We start from the raw sequence: 15,065 nt of genomic DNA on the forward strand, positions 1-15,065 counted from the left end.
TCTGGCTTCAAAAGTGAAAGGAGGAAATGAATCAAAACAATTCTGGAGAAGCGGGTGGTGGGCCAGCATTCTAGCTCACCATTCCCAACCTCTGCTTCCCTGTTGCTTTTCAAATCCAGGGAATGGAGCCTTGTCAGGCTGGGAGATCCTGGGCTAGGCCCATCAATGGGGTTTAGGCAGTCCAAGGAATGCCCAAATCCAACTGCCAGAAGCACTCTCCAGTATTTTACTAAAATACACCCTGTTAAGAGAGCGCAACAAGCAAAAAAGGCAAAGAGCAGGTACTCCGCGTGAATCACAGTTTTCACACAGTGTCTGATCCATAAATAAAGGAAAGCCCAACTTGTTAATAGAAAAGGAACAAATACTAACCTAATGCCTTCTAAATGCTCCCTTTAAAAGGCCAATTATAGCTATTGATTTAATTTATACAACTTCTGGGGGGAGCAATTTCATGAATATCAGATGCCAAAAAGCTTAAATTATGTCACTTATGCAGATGCTAATAATTTTGGGAAGACATAACCCTCTGACTGTTCTACCTGTTCACAGTGACTACCATTGTGCATTTTTAACTATAAACCAGAAATACCTATACATTTTTTTTTAATCCACAAATGGTTTTGTAAAATTCCTCTCCTAAAACCTTAATGCAGGGAGACTTTTGCCCTATGCCAAAGATCTTTTTTAATAAAGTAATTTCACAGTCTTTATGGCAGAAATAGGAAATTACCTAATTGCTAACAGTTATGTTCACTCATTACAATGCTGGTTAATGTTACAAACGATTACAAAGTAGAGAGGGCAAAAAAGGGGGGCATTGTCTGACAATTAAAAAGAAAAAAGAAATCTTATTATCAGCAGACCTCTTTATATTTGGTATGAACTCTGGGAAAGGGGTTACTCTGGGTTGGTTCAAGTGTCCCACAGACTGAATTCTGGCTTAGCACAATGTTTCTTAACTTTGAGAACATGTAAACTCTCCCAGTACACAAAGGGAGAAAGTACCTTGGGTTTACATCTTGATTTACTTTGAAATTCTGGATAGGATCAAGGCCATGATAGCCAGGATCAAGAGGTTCAGATGGCTGATGCTGACTTGTTTGAAAAGACAACAGGAAGTAGAACTCTTCCCACTGGGAGAGGAGGAGACACATTCTCAAGGTCTAGGACAGTGGTTCCCAAACTTACCTGGGTCACGACGCTCCCACAGCCTCTTCTTCCTGGCTTAGCCAGGTGCTGCTATCTTGGATCTCACAAAATCTCTAGATCCTAAATGGAGGCACCCAAATCTCATGAGACTTTGTGAGATCCAAGATGGTGGTGCCCAGGAGAACAAGAAGGAGGGGTTACCAGGAACATCCCTGTGAATGTGCCGTGACAACCACAGGTGTTGACACACACACTTTTGGAACCACTGAACTAGAGGGTCATCTTGTAGAATCGGGATTGATCCTGAATTCATGTGATACCTGAGCAGACTCACTGTACTGACTGCCTCCTAGTGGCCAGAGCACACACACACACCCCAATCTCTGGAGCTCCATTGTAATGGTAAGGGAGCAAAAAGCAAACTTCGACCTCCATATAACTACCCACCTGTTGTGAACTGCCCTTTCAGTTTCTGAAAGACTGGATCTTGAGCAGTCGCCTGGGCTCTCCTGGCTAGCGACTCTGAAGCAGCACTGGAGAACATGGTCGAGACATTGGAGACATTTTCCAGGCCGACTCCGAAGGTGCTGACTAGCTTCTTGACAAAATTCAGCGTGTGGGGCGTGATTTTGGCATCTGAAACCGCTCCACTTTTCTCAAAGGCCACAGAATAGCATTTTGCCAAGCCTTGCTGCAACTGTCGAAGGACCTAATGCCAAAATACAAACATAGCCTTTTAAGCAAGGTGGGGGGGAGCCACGATATGTTCATAAAATTGTACTACAGTACACTGAGGTTACACTGCAAATAGGCAAAAACCGACCCAGTGATCTTTGTCTCAATGCAGATTCATTCTGCAGGAAGACAACCACTTTGGGATACACCCTCGAGTATGCAAGCACAAATCTTGTTTGGACAATGCTGGACCATGGTTCAGTGACGTGTGTAAACCAACCAACTAAAAAGCAAATCAACCCTTTGATCTGAAAAGGGTTAACTCTTACTATTCTGACTTGAATAAGCACCAACACAGCAAAAGCTAGATTTCAGTTGTCAGTTTGGAGCATATTGCAAGAATATCAACCATTGTAATAGAGGTCCATTTGATGGCTGAAGGAATGTTCAGGACAAAGGGCCATCGGTATCCGCGGGGGATCCATTCTGGAATCCCCTGTGAATACAGATTTCCGCAGATAATCAAATTCATGAAAGGGCCTCACAGATGTGACCAAAAGCGCCTTCCGGTTGCGTCCAGGAGGTCCTTGAGCCCCTACAGACACGGGCTCAACACCTGCACCGTGTCAAATCCTTGGGTGCCAAACCCATGGATAAGGAGGGGTGACTGTATGTGAATTAGCGGCTCTGAATGAGAATTGAAAGTGCACATTTGTGGTGGATTGCCAAAAAACATCTGTTGCAGCAGCAGAGGGAAGATTACAACTACAAACAGAGCACACATTTGAGAAGTTCTGAAAAAACTGACAGTTTAGTACCAGCCACTCATTGGGATGGTACAAAACCATCAGGGGAAAAAAGAGGCTTCTAATAATTAACTCATGACCCATTTATCCTACTGGACCTCTGCTGAATTACTGGAAATCCAGCCTCCTGTTCTTGGCCAGATGGGTAGGAAGATGAGGACGAGGTTGGAAGACCATAAAAGGGAAAGATGATGTGGGGTGTGCTGTGTTCAGCAACTGGGCAAGGAACTGCACAAGGATACGTGGATGCAGTGACTGCTGCTTTGGAGCAGAAGCACTGCAAACAAAAGCACACCAAAAATACAAACCACATGTCGTTACATTTGTGCAAAGGACAAAGATGGAAATGCACGCCGGCATGTGAAAAAAGCCTCATTCCCTTGGAGGTGGAAGAAAAGGAAGGGTGGAGATGTAGGTGTGCTTAACTGTGTATTCAATGAACAAAAAAGATAAAATACCTCCTCGTGCCAGTTCTCCCTGAACCAGACCATCTGATCGACAATCCCCTCCAGAGAGGAGAGGAGGGTTGGGTGAAGCTCCCGTTGCATGTGCATGATTCGGCTGCAGCGCCACATGGGGGCCGTGGCACGGATTGGCCCAGGATCTGAAGCAGAGTGAGACTGATTTCCAACTGAACTGGGCTGCTGCTGTCCGGAGTCTTATAGGAAAGGGGGGGGGGGAGAGAATAAATAAAACACAACTCAGAAAGCCTCATTAATACCTCAAAGTCTTTCCAAAGCCTTGAAACAAGTTGAAATTTCACTGTAAATTAGGGAAAGAGACTGCAGTCTCGCTAGGTCAACAGACAAGTTATTAACAGAAATGGTGACAAGATTTATTTTGCTGCTGCAGACAAGGACCTCTTGTTTCCACTTCAGTGAAGCTAACAAAGAAAACATGTCTTGGAGACCCAAGCCGGAAAATGCAGCTGGTTTTATGGTTCTCAACTTCCTCTTCAAGTGCTTGATATTCACCATAAACCTTGAAGTGCCGTGAAATGTGGAGAACATCTTTCCAGAATGAACACGAAACCTTTCCATTCACAAAGATCCCACGATGTGATGGGGCCAAAGTAAATGCTAACCACGTGGAAAGAGTCATTTCCCTAAAGAGCAGTTCACACAGAATTTTGGCACAGTAATATCAGTTCAAACAGGAGCATAAGGCTATCGATAGAGAGCCAGCAAAGGTGGGAAAGCAACAACTTAAAACAAGATGTATACTGTATTGCTAACCAGTCTATCAATTTATTTTCCTTTATCTTCTATGCAACTAGGGTGATTTCTGAAATGCTTAGAGGCCAGTTATCCAACACTTGTACACTCAACCTGTGCTACTGCATAGTCCCTATTAGCCTAAGACAAAGAGATTGTGATCAATTGTGTTTCCCAACTCCATAAATACTGGCAGCCATTACAGGTCTGGGATCTTTGTGACTTTATCCGGTAAGTAAACTGTTTTTCAAGCACAAAAGGATAGGGGGAAAACCCTGTCAGTCAACTGTATAGAAAAAGTAACTCAATTCTGCCTACTGGGAATCAGCCAGAGGACACCAGAGCATGTCTCCACTTACCACTTTTGTAGCGTTCACGCTGTTCTATCTTCAAGGTCAAATAGAGAGTCCGGATAGGGAAGTACACCGCCTGAGGATAGACTCGCCCAACCTATTTTGTGATGAAATACAGGTAAATCACAATGGGCTTATGAGCTGTACAGCGATCAAACTCCTCTCCCAACTGGATTTACAGTTAACAAGCATGGAACCACTGACACAATGCTATCAACATGGTGCTGGGATGCCCTGGGGCAGAGTCCGGTGCTGAGCCCCCACCGCACTCCAACAGCACAATGGGCACCACCACTAACAGTACCAAAGGGTCAGCCTGGCCAGCTAAGTACAGTCTGCCTGTGCCTGACCCCGGCTTTAATGCTCTATGGCAGGGGTGTCCAAACTTTTTGGCAGGAGGGCCACGTCAGCTCTCTGACACCGAGTCGGGGGCCGGGGGAAAAAAAAAGAATTAATTTATATTTAAAATTTGAATAAATTTACATAAGTTTACATAAATGAATATATTAAAGATGAACTTATATGAATGAATGAAGGTCTTGCAATAGCTCAAGGCCTATAAAAGGCCTTGCACAAAGCAAGGCTGGCCTTTCCTTTGCTGCCGCTACTGCATCACAGACGTGAAACAGCAAGTAGTGGAGGGAGCCCTCATCCCACAGCTCACACGAGAGGTCAAACAGTCGCCCTCACGCTGAGAGTAGTTGCATTGGGCCAGTGTGGGCTCCAACAAATCTCTGGAGGGCCAGAGGCTCATTAGAGACTAGGGGCTCCCTGAGGGCCGCATTGAGAGGCCTCAAGGGCTGCATGTGGCCCCAGGGCCAGGGTTTGGGCACCCCTGCTCTATGGCATAGTACGTTTAAGCAGAGAAGTCCAGATTGGGTGAAACCCTCAGCCAGCATCCAAACCCAACACAACATAGTGATTGAGAGTGCACACATTCCCTAAGCCAGCACACCAGGCAATCTGTCCTACTTCTGATGCCAGTGTACATCCATGCCCAGACATAATGCTCATGAAAGTGTACATCTGTGAACACAACGCACGTAGGACTTGGGCCATGCAGCAAGTTTTCGGATTTTAACTGGGAGATTAACAGCTCCCTGTGTCATGTAGAGGTAAAGTGACTGAGCTCTTCCAGGAAGCACCACTGCTGAGTGGTAGAACACCTGCTTTGTGCGCAGATGGCTCCAGGGCAGGGCTGGGGCAAAAAAGTCATCTCAAATCCTGGAGAAAAAAGTCAGGAGCCAAACTAGATGCTCTGAATCAATAAGGCAGTTTCCTATCAGCTGAGCATCAGGACTTCTCCAGGTTGAATTTCCCTTCTGCTATTAAGCAGAGGGCAGGAGGTCTGGTCTAGAGGGTTGAGCCTCCATTTGCCTGAAGATAACATCCGCAGGTCGCCAGTTCAAGGCCACCGGCACCGTGCGACCTTGAAGCAGCTGACAAGCTGAAGCCGAACTATTCCATCTGCTCTGAGCGTGGGAGGACGGAGGCCAGAATGTGCGACCAGATCAAGAAAGAAACATCTGAATGTTCTGGTTTCTTAAAAGATAGAAACCTTCCTTCAAATTGTAAAATTCCCTACGGGGATTTAAATTTGCCTGCCTATGTAAACCACCTTGAATAAAGTCCGAGGAGAAATCTGAGGACCAAGAAAGGCGATACAGAAATACCTGTATTATTATTTATTATTATTATTATTATTAACTCGTTAGGGATGCCGTCCTCCCTCAGCCTCAGCTCCCGAGCTGCAACAGCAGATAATGCACACCTTAAAGGCAATGTGTTCTTCAGCCTGTGGGCAACAATCCCAGTGGGGTCACAAAGCCTCATTTAGGGGGTTGCAGTGACCTTAAAACGCCTGTGCCAGAGAGGACTTGACTCCAATCCAATAATGGTCCTGCCTTCCTAAAACTGAGTTCTTGACAGAATCCTGCACAGCCTCTTCTTGCTGTCCTGCCCTGCAGCTCCCAAGGCTGGCCTTCTCGGGCTGCTACCTCACAGGGTTGTGAAGACACAAGAGGCAGGGGAAAACTACCCCTGGAGGATGGAGGTGGGCAGATCGGGTCCAGGGAGGGGGGCAGGATCAGTGGTGGGTCTCCAATCTCACACTTTTTATTTGATTAATTGGTTGGTTGGGGTTGTAACACAAAAAAAGTTGAAGAACACTGCCTTAAAGAACAGTTGAAAGCATTCTACAAAGAGTATGTATCATTATGCACCCTATTAGTCACACGCACCCTGTTCTGAACATCTATGCAAGCCTGCCTGGGGGAAGTGATCTCCCACTCCATCCCCCCCCCCACCCCCAGGAATCAGAGTTTGGCTAAGACATCACCTAATACCATGTATTTAAAGAAAAGAAAAATACTCTCAGGGAGAGTGCATTTGTTGCATCTAAGAGAGATGGAACAGGACACCTAGGAAGATTCTATCACGTCACTTTGCAAGCCCAGACATCTGCATAATGCAAGAGCACGTGGGAGATTAAGGAGATCTTGCTTATGCAGATAAAGAGACAGAAAGACACAAAAAGACACCACGGAGTTTTAAAAATGAGACCGCAATCCCCAATGAGCCTAGCGCTATCTGCTAGCCGGACCCATTAGAGCGTAACCTTACTCCACACAATTGCTATGCGGAGGGTGAAAAATGGCCACTTAATGTAAAGAGATCCCACTTTTACCAGGCAGAAGTTTCATGACTCCTACAGTGGGAAAAAGAAGCTGAGCAGTCATTTATGTGCCCTTTTTGCCTTTAAAACTAGACTTCTAAATGCCCATTAAATGAAAGAAACCATATATCTAACCAGATCCTATAAAGCAAGAGGGATAATGAGGACTGGCAAGAGGCTTTTCTTGCCATTATTTTTTTGTCCTACGAACCTCCCTCCCATCCATACAGACAAAAGAGAGAAGAAATAAAATTCAAATGCCTCTTAAACATTGCAATAAATTAATGCCTGCTTCTAATGCACTATCAGTGCCAAGTTGTGTAAGGACTGACGTCCAAGGCAGTTAGATCACGGTTAACATTTTTGTTTCTTTTCCTAAGGTTGCCCCCATCAAAACTTTCTGGGCTGCAGAAAGGGTATATTGGAACCCCAAGCAGGATGTGACGATAGGAAATCCATTCCTCTTCCAATGAACAACAGCTGTATAGGGCAAGATTAACTCAACTATCTTACATTCTAAGCTGTATGAATTGGGAAAGAACTGGCAATCTTTACTTCTGCCTGCCTGTCTCTGTAAATTAACAAGACATCAATAAAAGACACTTTTTATTTATTTATTTATTTATTGGGAGGAGGGAGTGCTCCTCTTTCTTGTGTGTTTAGGCTTCTTTTACTAGAATCACACTTGCATTTGGTGTCAATATGGATGCTGCTGTACTGGAAGAAGAGCTTGTGGTCCTGATCCAGGAAAAAAAAGTAAATTGTACTTGACATCTCACTGGAAATAACTACTTGTTTCCACAACTTTCTTTGGGGTACATCTGACCCTCCAATCACAAGATTAGTAAATATTTTGTTTGGGTGACAGGCCTGGGAAGAGGCTTAATGCAATTATGACAATAAAATGACAGTTTGATTGTTTTACTTATTTTTAATATTTTATTATATGCTTTAAATTTGTATGCCACCTTGATTTCCCTTCTGGAAGACAGGCGTGAAAGAAATTCTTCAAATACATAAATAAACAAACCAACCTACGGTCTGACTTGAGAGGTTTCAGCAGCGAGCAGTTCAGGTTGAAAGATTCTGCAGAAGCCGGCTTCACAGGCTATAAAGATTGGCAGGGGTGTTCGTTTTGTGTTTTTTAAAATTTAAAATAACAGTTATAGTCTGGTTTTCTCTGACAAGTGTAAATCCTTTCTGGAAATATGTCATGCAATGTCAGTTTATTTATTCAAAAGAAAAAAAGCATCCTATATTAGATGTAAGTTGCATTCCATATCCCATATCATTTTTTTAAATAAAAAAAAACTAAAATGTGAGAAACAACAGCTGCGATCCAGTGTGTGGCAAAGCTGTCTTACCTGACTAATAAGGTTCAACAGAAGTTTGCCCTCTGACCCAACCAGGCAGGTTAAGAGCTGGGGAATCCAAGCCAGCCACTGGATAGGAGGGACACCAATGCAATACTTGTCAACGGCATCTGCGAGAGTATTCTTGTCATCATCAAAGCTCAGCAGCCAAAGAACCTAAAAGCAAAATAAATACACCTTTCTAGCATTTAGGCCCTCCAGACGTGGGGTCATTGGGTCAAATCTGTGGGGACCAAACCTGCAGATACGGAGGGCCAATTGTGCTGGGCAACACCTACTGTGGGTTATAAAAACTGTCGCTTTAAAGGCAATATCTTTCAGACTACACTGCATACAAAGAACAGTCATGAGATGCATTTTATAACAAAATATTACGTGCATGGGGGAAAAAGATAACCCAGCACAATGAAAACTAGACCCACATTATTTTATACACCACCAACACATTTGTGAAAAATACACCAGCACATGAGCGAACATTTCTGAATTCAAAAACAAACGCTACATCCGAGGATGCAAGAGCCACTTACTAACCCACACTTGAATTACTTTGGCAACCTGCCCAAAGAAACGCTGAACTTTAAGCACACTGCACAATGGCAGTAATTTGTCAAGGATTAGAAAGGGGGGATAAAAAGCCTCGTTTTAGAACCCTTTTGCTTAAGCAGAAGAAGTTCACCGACAGCTCAGATTCTGGTGGCTGCAACCCGTTATTAACCTTTCACTCAGACAGACAGACAAGGGTACGTTGCTTCTGTTCTGGATTTTTCAAAGCAATAAGCACAACAATGGGCTTAAATTACAGGCCTTGTGGGTAAGCCAAGAAAACCTGATGGGGGTATTGGATGGTGTCACACCAGAAAGATTTCCAGCAAGATTAATTCTAACCCACATTCTGGAGGAAGCACTGCAGAAACGACTGCAATGACTGCCTTGTGCCTCTAAACCCTGTACTCAGGTGCCTATACAGCTGACTTTCACTGCCTCGGATTGCTGGCCCTTTATCTTCCTTGGCAGGCAGTGCACCCCCAGGATTTTCCAGTTCTATTCAGAGATGCCAGGAATTGAACCCAGGATGTTTCTGCACATCAAGCATGTGCTCTACCACTGAGCCATGGCTCCTTCCAGCTACACGCGGCGGGGTCAACGTGTGTTGTGCTCCCTGCAAGGTGACTCATCCCGAAATGAAAAACGCACCTCCGCCTCTGGGGAGCCACGTGGTGGGAGCCAGTATCCATGCAGCCAAAGAAGCACGCTGACTTCCCTTGACAACCTGTCTGCCCTTGACCACTAATGCTTGCCAATGCTCAACAAAGCCTCCAGCCCATGTTTAAAATGTATGAAGTGCGCACTGAGCCAGTGTCCTTGTCGCAACAGCCCCGATCCAACAGTATAATTTGTACGTCAGGTAGAAAGCGCGACAGTTTTTCTTATACACAAGATGTATGAAGGCTACTATGACTCACTTTTGCTAAATACTTCCTTGATTTGCTCTCATTCTGGTGGCGGCAGGCGTGCAGATAGCAGGTGATGGCCGATACCCCTAGATGCAGCTGACGCTCCTTCACAAAGATATTCTCCAAGTAATCCCCCCACATCGCCCAGGCCTTTACGAGGACATCATGCATCTGAACGGCTGCAGAGAAGGCTTTGTTTGCTTCTTCAGACCTGGGAATGAACACAAGTGGCAGAGCATTCCCGGGGCATTAAAGGCAGAAACACCAATGGAAAGCAAAGACTCCATAACAGGAGAACCAAAAAAACCCAGACAATTTCTGCTCCTTGACAGCCTAATGCCTTTTGCACGGCCCCTGACATCGAGACAGATATCTCACCAAGTGAGATGCTAAACTCCTTTTCAGACATGGCAGTGAGGCAGAGGAAGTGCAAGAAGTGTGCACTTCCTGTTCTCTCCGCACTGGAAGCACCATCAGAAGCCACTTGCGGTTTTACTTAAGTTTGGATCGCATAAACCTGCAATTATTAGCCTGCAGCAATGCAAAAATTGATGGTACTAGGAGAAAAACATGGCAAATGGAAAATAGCCTTATCTGTCAAATAGCTTATTAAACAGCTAATTAGCCTGAGTATTACTCAGCCACTTTATTTTTTGCTAACAGCTTTCCATGTCCTTGGCTGTACAGCTCTGCAGCGTATTACCGAAAGAGAAGTCTGATGAATGGGTTGCCTTATTACTGCTTTCTATTCCTAACAAACAGGATTTGTCTTCAGACTTCCCTTTCTCTTTTGCCTCTGGTGCTATCCATCACTGACACCTCTGATGACTTTTTTGGGGATTTTTTCCCCTCCCCCTCCTTCTGCTTCACTGGCTAAGTGGGAGGAAACAGGGATGGGTCCCTCCCACAGGTGATCTCAGGGCTGGCCCCATCCCTCAGGCCAACTGAGGCACCACTAGGTGGTAGAAGGTGTTTGGTGGCATCTGCAAAGGTCCTCTGCAGATCTAAACAATCCACCTCACTTGTGGTCATTAAAGGTTCGCACTGAGCTCACTGCTAAATTAATCACATTTTCCCAACTTAAAATTCTCTCTCTCTCCCCCTCGCCCCTTTCTCTGGAGAGGACAACAATTCCTTGTGTTGTAAGTGGCTGTGAAGCTATATGGTGCATATTTCAATGACGTACTGAAATTCTGCCACAGAAGTGGCTGCCCCAAAGCTGCATACAAGCCAGGACATTGCCTCAAGTTCAACCTGAAGGGGGCCAGACAGCCTGAGAGCATCAGAAAGGCCAGCTGGAGACCCACAGTTGGTGAATGTGTTTTGCATTCTGAACTCACAAGGGACTACAGTATTAGAGAGCAAAAAAAGCCCTTGACAAAAGGACACACGTACAATGTGGATACATCGCAGCATGATCCTGTGATGCTTACGAGATCTCTCCATTCGACGGGCAGCCTGTCAGTACGCAACACAACTGTGGAAACTGCAATGTTGCGCGTGTGATTGTGGCAGGAAATTAGCCTGCCCCTGATAACCTGGTGCAAGAGCCTCACTGTCTACAAAGACCATGCCTGTGGTCTGTGATCTGTCTCCAGTGGGGAGCCAGATCTGCCAGCATACAGCTTGAGGCTGCTGCTTTCTGGCCTGGATTTCAAGACTCTCAATATAGCCTCTTGTATCTGATACAACAGAAGTTACTGCCTTAGCATGAGCCCTGGAAACATGTCGCCAAGGACATAATAGTTTGGCCCGCTTGCATGTGCTAATTTGTCTTTTTCCTGATGCGATGCCAAGCCTGTGTGTGTTTGTTTCATTAAAGTTGGTAAAGTTCAGGTCAACGGTTTACACAGAATGCACGTCGACCTGATTTGTGGGGGTTTTTCTAACATGCCCACATTTCCTTAGCCATAAAGTGCCACCAGTGAACATCCACCAAGGTGGTCTTCATATTATTTGATCTGTAACAAAGGGCTATCAGCATCCATGGTGCTCTACATAGAGAGGAAAGGCAGGTCCCTGCCCCAGGAGACTTGCAATCTAGAAACTGACACACAGGAGACAGGGAAACCGAAGGAGGGAAGGGGAACGGCAATAGGGAGAAACAAATATAACCCTTTCCAACGCACACACTTTAGATGAGCTGCAGTGGGAAATGAGGGTGAAAGGGCGGCGCAAGCACTTTTAGGGGGACAGGTGAGGTGGGTTTTTAAGTTGGGTTTTATCTCCCGCTAACAGGGCAAGAGGCCCTTTTCAAGTGGTGCTCCTCATTCTGTTATCTGACTTTGCCTGTAAACCGCTTTGTGAAAGTTTCTGTTGAAAAGTGGTATATAAACACTTTGACTAATACTACGATTTGAAGGATGCACCTTGTAGATGTTCCAGAAGGCAATTCCAAGCGGTGACACCAACAGCAGATGCTCACTCACTAGCTACCTGGTGAGCTCCCTCACACCTTGGGGAGGTTTACCAGGAGGTGGTGGGAAGCACGCAGAGGCAGCAGGCATCCTCAGGGACATAAGTGAATGGCAGTGGAGAGCGGCAACAGATAACTCTTGCTGCCTTGAGCTGCCAGGGCACGGAGCGGGCCCCCAAGCAGGTGCCCCAACCCTGCTAAAAGGAATGCTGCTTATCCATTTCCCAGTGTTCTTGGGTTAACCCATCACAGCCACCATTCAAGTCTGAAAGGAGCAGCTGAACAATCCTCTCGTGCTCAATATTCCAACTTACTTTTTGACTGAATCCCCGCTGGGAAACTCAGCAAAGAGGTGGGTGGGAACAGCCAGGCTCCCTACAGTGGCGCGTGGGATGCGGATGACGAGTATTATTACCAGTCCTTACACAGGAGCTGTCGCTTTGCATACATTTCTATTGTGACTGTTAAGTTTATTTAGCCTCTGAGTCACTGTGTGTTCCAATACACATGTTCCCACATGTGCACTCACGTCTCTCAAGGAATACGTACTTGTTTATCTGTGCCAGAAACATCCCCTTCAGTGCATAGAACTCTGCAGTCATCTCCTTGGTAAAATACTTCAGGTTTGTTGATTCAATAACCTCAAGGCCCTGTTAACAGATTTTTTTTTTTAACATCACAGCCACACGTTTGTAAAATATACACCACAGCCACACGGAAGAGCCGCCAAAAATACAATCCAACTTCTCAGAGGACCGTTCCCGTTTATAATTAGATTCCGTACACTGAAGAAGCAAAGCCCAATCAAAGTACCAAACACATTTTTCTTGCTCTGAACAAGAAACATGGAACTAGCAGGAAAGCTGCTGTAGTCACAACAGTGCTCTGCTTTACACTGAATGCCCTGGAGTTTGGATTAGGTCTTTTAGTTATCGTTCAGGCTAAAGGAGGGTATCTATCAAGTTTATATGTACAGTAGCCCCCTTCCCATATCTATCGGTCCCATACCCTTGGTTTCACTTATCCACGGTTCACAAATCCCCCCTACTGCGCAAATTTGTCTCTGACTGCAGCCCTTCTGTCACTGCCTCCCGTGTCTTGCTGTCTGCAAACGTTAACAGGAAGCAGGAAGTGCTAACAGGAAGAGAGCTGGAGGGCTAAAAATAACACAAAGCTTAGCTTTTCAGAGCAATCAGAGACAGATACGTTATTCTGTGGGACAGGGGCTTGATGCTATCTGTGAGTTCAGGTATCTGCAGGGGCACCTGGAACCTATCCCCCATGGATACCCGGGGGGGGGGGCGGGGGAGATGGATGGACGGATGGACGCAGGTATTATACACTTAATAAAATATAAAAATGAAGATTCTGTCCCCAGGCAAGGCAAATTTTGTGCCAAGAAAAAAGTGAGTATTTTAGGGCTACCTGATGCTGCAGAAATCCTAAAGATAAGCAGGCAGGACCTCCAGGAACCCACAGAGAATTCCTTTCACCAGTTCAATCCTTGCTGCCGCTCAAATTTCTTGTGCTACCAAGAACCGAGCACAACCCACGTCTTACCGCATTGAAGGAATGCCATAATGCAGGGGTGCTCAAACTTTCAACTTTAGGGATGCTGGACCTTTAACAAGTGTATAGAAGAGAGAATTGCAGCAGTTGCAACTTGTCATCCCACAGATAACAAGCTACACCTGCTGAAATTCTCTCTTCTATACACTTGTTAAAGGTCCAGCATCCCTAAAGTTGAAAGTATGAGCACCCCTGCCATAATGTAAAGCTAATTCACAAATAATGTCCACCGGAGCAGATCCACGTTCCGTACCTGCATGCATTCATTTTTGCCCATGACTCCGGCCAGCTGAAGGTAGCATTTGACCTGCTGTCGAATCTTCTGGAAGCAATCCACAATCGGCACCGTCGGGATGGTGTGAATGCGGCTCAGGATATCCAGTGCCACGTTGACCAGCCCTTGCTTCCGAGCTATCTTTCCGTACTGAATAATTGCTGAGGCCGAAGCGTGAACCCCCAGCATGGCATTGTTGGAGTTGGGGTCGTGCTGGGTGCTGTTCTCATAGGCGCTTACGATGGCTGCGGGGGCCGAGGAGAGCAAACGTTTACAACCAAGCATAGCACGAATGATGAGGCACAATACCGTGACTTTGGCTGCACCCTTGTTATTCCCTTTTTCTTAAATCTGTCTTCGTGGTGGGACTTAAGGAGGGGCTGCTCCTGTTGGTTGGCATCTTTTGTTTTTTGAAGGTTATTTTAAAGCAAAACTGATTAGCATAACACCTCAAGCATCTTTACAGGGAAGTAAAGAAATGAAACACACACAGCCCTTAACACAATACACAAGAGCTGGAATCTTCAACATCAGTCGGCCTTTGCAGTGGAAATATTATCAAAGACATGGCTGTCCAGCTGTCTTGCTAATTTTGGTCTATTTTTTGTTTTTGGGTTTATACTTACAGAATATTTTACTCAGATCTTTGAGACAAGTCTAAGGTGCAGATGCTGACAGACCTCTGGGAGAGAATGTGATTGCCTGGAGCGCTTGGCACTTAAACATTTCAACAGACCTGTACTCCTGACGTACTTTCAGGGCTTGGGGTTTTTACCTTGGTAATGATGCTGCCTCCACATGAAAATGCTACTCCAGTGGGACAGGTCGTCCGACACAATTGGCAGCCTGTTCCTCCAAGTCTTCACGACGGTCTTCATGTCATGCAGGCTGTTATTTCTCCCAAGGTTGGCCGGCTGTAACCCGGCATTTATTTGGGCTGCTTCTTGAAGTTCAATGATTTGCTGTGCTGCCTGGAAAGAGGAGGAAGGTTATAAAAATTTACAGCACACAAGTTCTTGGACTCTTAAGAGAAAAGCTCTACTACACCGCATGCAGTAACAGAAGGTATGCTGGCCAGGTTGCTTTGTCCAAAGGAGAATAT

The 15,065-nt window shown here is 45.5% G+C and overlaps 1 protein-coding gene across 1 annotated transcript in view; it reads right to left on the reverse strand.

Annotated features, from left to right (window-relative positions):
* TRRAP (transformation/transcription domain associated protein) overlaps positions 1 to 15,065 on the reverse strand; it is a 112,408-nt gene that overhangs the window by 24,761 nt on the left and 72,582 nt on the right. The window contains exons 58-65 of the mRNA XM_066640438.1: positions 14,739 to 14,934; positions 13,943 to 14,208; positions 12,670 to 12,770; positions 9,714 to 9,915; positions 8,239 to 8,403; positions 4,207 to 4,297; positions 3,092 to 3,291; positions 1,600 to 1,861 (exon numbers count right to left, since the gene is read on the reverse strand). Of these exons, the coding sequence (XP_066496535.1) occupies positions 1,600 to 1,861; positions 3,092 to 3,291; positions 4,207 to 4,297; positions 8,239 to 8,403; positions 9,714 to 9,915; positions 12,670 to 12,770; positions 13,943 to 14,208; positions 14,739 to 14,934 (1,483 nt within the window). The remainder of the gene's footprint in view (positions 1 to 1,599; positions 1,862 to 3,091; positions 3,292 to 4,206; positions 4,298 to 8,238; positions 8,404 to 9,713; positions 9,916 to 12,669; positions 12,771 to 13,942; positions 14,209 to 14,738; positions 14,935 to 15,065) is intronic.

The sequence above is a fragment of the Tiliqua scincoides genome, chromosome 13, assembly GCF_035046505.1.
Source record: "Tiliqua scincoides isolate rTilSci1 chromosome 13, rTilSci1.hap2, whole genome shotgun sequence".
Lineage (NCBI taxonomy): Eukaryota > Metazoa > Chordata > Lepidosauria > Squamata > Scincidae > Tiliqua > Tiliqua scincoides.